This window comes from Morus notabilis, unplaced genomic scaffold, assembly GCF_000414095.1.
Source record: "Morus notabilis unplaced genomic scaffold, ASM41409v2 Scaffold1424, whole genome shotgun sequence".
In the NCBI taxonomy this organism is placed as follows: Eukaryota; Viridiplantae; Streptophyta; class Magnoliopsida; order Rosales; family Moraceae; genus Morus; species Morus notabilis.
The window spans coordinates 45,229-52,467 of record NW_010367839.1 but is presented as its reverse complement, the minus strand read 5'-3'; the positions used below and the strand labels follow the sequence as shown (position 1 = coordinate 52,467).

The 7,239-nt window shown below is 37.8% G+C and overlaps 1 protein-coding gene across 1 annotated transcript; it reads left to right on the top strand.

The window, feature by feature from the left end:
• Positions 1-2,233: 2,233 nt before the first annotated feature.
• On the top strand, positions 2,234-5,618 carry LOC21385365 (histone-lysine N-methyltransferase CLF). Its single transcript, XM_024175663.1, has 8 exons — positions 2,234-2,367; positions 2,482-2,705; positions 2,905-3,036; positions 3,730-3,820; positions 4,318-4,365; positions 4,444-4,572; positions 4,668-4,745; positions 4,856-5,618. The coding sequence occupies exons 1-8, from the start codon at positions 2,263-2,265 to the stop codon at positions 5,045-5,047; spliced, it is 999 nt and encodes a 332-aa protein (XP_024031431.1). The 5' UTR covers positions 2,234-2,262; the 3' UTR covers positions 5,048-5,618.
• Positions 5,619-7,239: the final 1,621 nt, after the last annotated feature.

The following is a 7,239-nucleotide window of genomic DNA, read 5'->3' as shown; positions in this document are numbered from 1 at the left end:
CCCCCCCCCCCCCCCCCCCCCCCCAACACACGGACATTGAAACAGGAGGGAAGGGAAAGGAATGCTTACCAGAAAATCAAGAGCGAGAAAGACGCAAGAACTGAGGTGAACTTCGCCGAAGATTCGCGAGTTTGCAAGAGGAGAATATGAAGAACGTTCATGGGGAAATTTTGACATAGTTTCGGCTTAGTTTCAAGATGATTTGAAACAAACACGAGGAGATTACTTATAGTAACGAAAAGCCCTCGACCCCCAGTCGTCCGATGAGGTAAATACGCATCCAATGGCTGAAACGGAAGGACTCGATCTGACGGTTGGGGAGAGGGCGGGAAGCTGAAGAGACACGATCCAACGGCCCAGATTCACCCGTTTTAATGAAAGACCATGTCAGCATGGCGATCGAACCGACGCGGCATTTGCACTTCTCGAGGGGTTTCAAAGTGCCAAAGCCATCATTACAAGGGAGGCTCAAAGTTAGGCTCCCACGCTCGAAGCAAATGGAAAGGCTAGAGCAAATCCCAGCCTAGCTCGAGGCAGTTCAAAGAAAAGTCTCGACCTGGGGGGTAGCTGTTGTGTGGGAAAATATGCGTTGACACGTCGAATAACGACCATGCTCCACATGGCCCAAAACCTGCCACATCAGGTAGCCGTCGACGCCTAAAGCTCATTTCTCCCTCCGTTAACTGATGAAAGGTGATGCTTTGGCTTGGTATAGATGGCAGGATGCTCGTTGCCCATTCTACAATTGGAATGAATTGAAGACTCATCTGCTTAAGCATTTTAGATTGTCATCTGATGAGACCTTACATGAGAGTTTCTTGGTGAAACGTCAGGGGGATATTATGGCTGACTATAGACGACAATTCAAGGTACTTGCCAAACCTGGGAAAGAGATTTCAAATTCAGTTTTAGAGAGAGTTGGCATTACAAAATTGGAAGTCGATAAAGAGCAAGTGGTAGGCAGTTCAAGTAGGTTGCTTCCAGCTTAAACAACAGATGTTTCAGATCAAATGGATGTTCAAGGAGACTTGACTATGAAGAATTTTTGATGGCAAGGTGGACCAAGGCATTGAAAATGAATTTGGTTTTCAATCTGGTGCTAGTAATGAGGGGCTTCAAGATATGGGAAACAAGATGTCAATGATATCAAAATTTTCCATGGATGTTACTATAGAGTCGGAGTTTGCTGCACCAGTGAAAGAAGTTAACAGTGGAGTCCATTCTTGTATTTTAAAAGATGAATTTGATTCTGTTTGCAACAATTCTGGGGCTGTTGACAAAGGAATGGAGAGTATACACTTGCAGCTACCCTCCATTGTTGATGTTCTGACAAACAACAAGGCAGCTTTCTCTGGTGTGGTGGAACATGAACTGCAGCAAGATAACGCTTGTGGGAGGAAGGTTTTTGTTATACATGAATTGTTTGAACTGACCAACAAGGTCTTCCATTACTACAAGGATGATTTTGAGGCTGAGCTTCATGGTTTCGATGCCTTTAAAGTGGTTCTCAATTTCAGCTCCAAACAAAAGTGTGAAGTTGAAAAAATAAAGTTGACAAGAACATTTGAAGCAAGTTTTGTATGAATCATTCCATTCAACATTCCAAGATCCAAGCTCATCAAGATTGGAAGGAAGTGGAGTCACACGGCTGCGATTACTTAACACCTTGAGGACACAATGTGTTTCTTTGGGGCGGGGGTAATGTTAGGATCCGTTAATGACTTGGGAACTTGTTTGGTTAGTGGGCTGGTAGAGTTAGTAGGAATTAGTATAAATAAAGGGCTTAGTAGCTCACTAGGGTAGGCTGTGATTTTGAGAGTTTTAGGAGACTGAGATTAGGGTGAGCTGATGGTCTCTCGAATACTATCAAAGTTAGGAGTTCTCCGGAGTCCTCGAATACTCCAGTCTATCCTAAGCTTTCTTTACGTTCTCTGTAAAATTCTATGAGGTAGTGTTGGGGATGATCAATAAAACTACTCTGATTGCCTTCTATTCTTGTTCTTTTGTGTGAATATTGAGCTGTGAGAATCAGGTTCCTAATACTTCTTTCACTTAATTATTTGCATCTGTTTGAAAGTTAGTTAAGAATAGGTAAACTTATAGTGCTATATTTGTTTCAAACATTCAATTTGTTTGGATACATATGTTCGTAAATACTTGTAATTTATAGTAATTGCTTCATATGTTTTCTTATCTTCATCGTGTTATGTTCTTTGGTTCTCTTGCTACAGCTGTTTAATTGCAAGAAACCTTTTGAGTGGCATGAAGACTTGTTGGGAGGTTTTTCAGTACATGAATCACTTTGGCAGCAAGAATTCTGGCCAAGCAGGCGATGCTGCAAACTCGCTTGTTGAAGGCTACTCTAAGGTTGAATTAATGGAACTATGATTGGTACTATATGTGATAGATCTCTATCCATCTGACAGGACCCTCCCTGCCATAACATGTAGTTTCTTTGTTGTGCGGTGTCATGATCTGTAGGGTAATAATGAAGCTAGAAGGAGGTCTAGATTTTTACGGAGGAGGGGTAGAGTTCGTCGTTTAAAGTATACTTGGAAGTCTGCTGCTTACCATTCAATCAGAAAACGTATTACCGAGAGAAAAGATCAGCCATGCAGGCAATATAATCCATGCAATTGCCAAACAGCTTGTGGGAAGCAGTGCAGCTGTCTTCTTAATGGGACTTGCTGTGAAAAGTACTGTGGGTAAGCTCTTTTATCGAACTTATGAATGACATAATTGCTCCTTATCCTACGAAGGCATGCTGGAGGAAAAATAAGTAAATTCGTTTAGAATATCGTGAACTTTATTTGGCACACCTTTGGCCAATTACAATGTTTATAAATTTCAAAGTAGCAATATTGTTGCGCAAAATAAATACAACTTAGTTATTTATCTGTCCAGATGTCCTAAGAGTTGCAAGAACCGATTTAGAGGCTGTCATTGTGCTAAAAGTCAATGCCGAAGTCGTCAATGCCCTTGCTTTGCTGCTGACAGGGAATGTGATCCAGATGTTTGTAGGAACTGTTGGGTCAGGTGATTGTTTAATTCTTTATTTTTCTGTTTCATTGCTTCACTGGATTATGTGTTGGTGAAATCCTTCATGTAGCTCAATAACGAGTAGCAGCTTATGCGATTATGATTTTTTCGTGATATTTTCAATGTTTGTCCCAAAATTCATGTTTTCAAAATTTTCATGATGCAGCCAAATTTATTTTTCATAATAAACTATCAATTTACTAGGTGAACAATTGACTGGAAACATTTGGTTTACTCTGTATTTGGTGAAGAACACATTCTAGTAAGAAGGGCTAGTCAGTACGTGTTGCTGGACTCTCAAACTTACATTTCCTTGTCAAGACATAATTGTTCAAGTGATATGAAGGGAAATTACTAAGCTGATGCTTTTTTAACATTTAAATAATTGCCTAAAAGGCTAAAAGTGCATAGGACTTCATGTGGCATGTTTAGTTGTCAGATACTAGTGGATCACATATGCAATGGGTAATTGTGTGTGCGCATTATATAATAAAATATACATCGTACTAGTGGCCCTTGCTTATGGAAATTTTGAAGACGGGAAACAGTAGAGAGACGGTTTTAGCAATTAATTTTTCTAATCAATCAACCCTCTGAAAAATTTTCAGATTTGAAGTTTAGCCCGCTGCTTTTCATACTTTATGGTCTTTTATATTATTTTCTACTAAAGCCATAAAATGTGTTTTCCAGTTGCGGAGATGGTTCTCTTGGGGTTCCCAACCAAAGAGGTGACAATTACGAATGTAGAAATATGAAGCTTCTTCTCAAACAACAACAGAGGGTAGTCATATTTTACCGCTTTTTGCCATTTATCTCTTTCGTCAGTAGTACATAGACAAAAAAGCAAGTGTATATGCCACTAATTCCTTCCTTCGTCTTGATTATTTTAATTGGAATGAAGTTCTTAATGTCATGCGCCTATTCTAACAAGTGTCGCTCAACCCAATTGAAAAAAAAAAAAAAATTGTTCAACTCAGGAATGCATTAAAAAAAATTATGAAAAGCTAGGCATGGGGATATCATTCCAATATGCCCCTTTAATGGCATTCATTATAGGTTTAACAGTCAAGACTTGAGATCCCTTCATCTCATCCAAAGTGTTACTCAATGGTACACATTCATTGAGGCTTTTTACGGTGGAAAATTATTAGGGCAGGCATGCTTTGCTAATGAGGGACAAGGTCATGCATCGTTAACAATTACCTTAGAAATCCGTATCTACCGGCATTTGCTACTGCAAAATCTTTGAATGATGGCTTTGGTCCCATTGGTGTACAGGTGTTACTTGGAAGATCTGATGTATCTGGCTGGGGAGCTTTCTTGAAGGTAATATTCGAAATTTGAAATTGTTATTTACATGCCTGATTTTCATTTTCCACCCTAAATATTGTATCCATTCTCCAGAATAGCGTTGGCAAGCATGAGTACCTTGGCGAGTACACTGGAGAGTTGATATCACATAGAGAAGCGGATAAGCGTGGGAAGATATATGACCGTGAAAATTCATCATTTCTTTTCAATTTAAATGATCAGGTATGTGAATGTTACCCTCAAGTACTATGTACATGACGAGATCACCCTTTTTTTCGGTCATGGAGACTTATGATCAAATGCGTGTTTTCGTACAGTTTGTTCTTGATGCTTATAGAAAGGGTGATAAATTGAAGTTTGCCAACCATGCTCCAGACCCAAATTGCTATGCAAAGGTACGTTGTTTATGGTCTTTGCATAGTTTCCCACTTACCATCCGACGATTTCAACTGGTTGTTAAGAGCATTGCAGTTCATTTTTGTTACTTTCCGCATTCAATTTACAGGTCATTATGGTTGCCGGTGATCATAGAGTTGGTATATTTGCCAAGGAACGAATTAGTGCAGGAGAGGAACTCTTTTATGATTATCGTTACGAGCCAGATAGAGCTCCTGCTTGGGCTCGGAAGCCTGAGGCACCGGGGTCAAAAAAGGAGGATGGCGGCCCTTCGAGTGGCCGTGCTAAGAAGCTTGCTTAACCAGACGATTTACTTAAATCTTGGATTCACAATTTTTTGTTATTCTTTTACAGGTAGAAAGAAGCATCATTCTCATTGACTTAGAAGGCACATTCTTCATCATTTTGTCACGGGAGAGGCCATTGCTTCTCAATAGAGAATTGAAATTTCATTTAACGATTCATGTTTTCCTTCAAAGCCAATTTGTATTTGGAAAAAGCCGGAAAAGGGTACAAGATTTGTGGATCGAATATATATAACTTCACATGTTGATATACTCAAGACAGACAAGTACCACTTAATGAAGTTTTTTCTAACCGAATTATGATCAAGGTCCACTTGAATGTCTTTTCCGCCTTTTTGGCTCACCTAACATACTTGCTATTGAGAGAAAAAGATAAATATTTCGTTCAATAATCGGATTACTCGCCAGAGGCCAACCAACTCTAAATCAAACGTCTGAATTCTTGACAACGCCTGGAGTCACTTACGCTAAGTGCTTTTTATGAGACGGATAGATAGATATATAAGTAAGCAAAGTCTTCAATACGACACTTGGACCAATAAGGCATTTGTAATGTTTTTTGTATGCCCGTATAACATTATTTGTACCTATAATTTTTTTTTTCATATGTTTGTGTAACACTCAATGTTAAATGTGTTAAACTATATTTGTTAAATGTTACATTAAAGCAAAAAAAAATTTATGCCCGTGTAATATTATTCGTTTGTACCTATAATTTTTTTCATATGTTTGTGTAACACTCAATGTTAAATGTGTTGAGCTATATTTATTAAATGTTACATTAAAGCAAACTTTTTTTTTTTGTATGCCTGTATAACATTATTCGTTTGTACCTATAATTTTTTTCATATATTTGTGTAACGCTCAATGTTAAACGTGTTGAGTTATATTTGTTGAATGTTATACTAAAGCAAATTGAATAGCGTTACACATTTTTATAAAATAGTGTTATACAAGCATATGAAAAAATCACAGGTGTCTGACTGATAAGACAATTCCTAAATATATATGTGTGTATATATATAATTTTCATTCTAGGAGAATGCTAGAATAATGAATGCCTCCTTCCGATACCTATAACGAAAATCTTAAGCGGTTGGATAACAATTGAGTGCTCATGATTTGTTACCCCCACAAATACAAAAATGTCCCTGATTGCACTATATAAAATTAATCAAAGCCTAAAAAATTAAAAATTTAAAAATAAGAAGGAAAAAAAAAAAAGAGGAGACAAATCTCCTCTGCCGCGCCTTCGGCGTTGGGACGTCGTCAACGCCGGAGGCGAAGATGATATGTTTGTTTTATGCAGACCAACAATTAATATGTGAAAGCATATCTCAAAGAACGCAATGTTGTGTCCAAATCAGCAATTAATATCTGGAGCCACGTCTTAATAACTGGAACAAAAGAAAACTAAAAACAATAAAAAGAAAGGAGAGAAGGATAAAGATAACAATTAACACCCAATGAGGAATGCACATATAGAAATTCTTGCTTGTGGTACAAAAACCAACCTCAAATTCATTTTTAGTTGTAACTGCCAACAATTGCGTTTAATTGTGATGGGGCGGTCATCAGGCTATCAGAGTGTTCCTGCAGTGGAAGCCGCTAAGCAGAAGCAAACCTACCCCACCCACGTGACATGCACTTAGAGGTGACTCAAATAGTGGGGCAAAACCTATAACCTTTTATTACGAGAGGAATAAATACACAAAAAAGAAAAAGAGGATTAAAAAGATAGATAATTTAAAGAGTTGTGATTGAGTACCCAAAAAACAGAGTTAAAAATCATATCAAAATGATTAGGGTCGGTTTAGGTCGTTTTATGATAGAGCTTTCTATAAGTCGTTTGTTTTTTACGGTTAAATGTGCTTAAAATCACATCAAACTGAAAATATACGCATAACAAATGGTTTTCATCAAAATAAAACAGTTAAGAGTAGAAACATGCTGGTTTACTTTTTTTAAAATCTATCGCATAAATCTCTGAACGATTATGAACTAAACATTTAACACAATTCGATGTACACGAGGATGAGAATTGTGCGCTACAAGTCTTCGAAAATTTGAACCGAATCGTCAAAAGATCAAACTTTGGTAAGAACCAAAGATCATCAACTTATCATTATTGTTCTACTTATTAGTCTTTGCATGCAGAAACGACATCGTAAAAGTTGGAACCTCGACG

What these genes read in the sequence shown, in the direction of transcription:
- LOC21385365 (XM_024175663.1), top strand. Translation starts at nt 2,263, where the DNA reads ATGAAGACTTGTTGGGAGGTTTTTCAGTACATGAATCACTTTGGCAGC. An exon ending in TGTAGGAACTGTTGGGTCAG is followed by an intron (nt 3,037 to 3,729) that starts GTGATTGTTTAA and finishes TGTGTTTTCCAG; the next exon opens with TTGCGGAGATGGTTCTCTTG. An exon ending in ACCCAAATTGCTATGCAAAG is followed by an intron (nt 4,746 to 4,855) that starts GTACGTTGTTTA and finishes TTCAATTTACAG; the next exon opens with GTCATTATGGTTGCCGGTGA.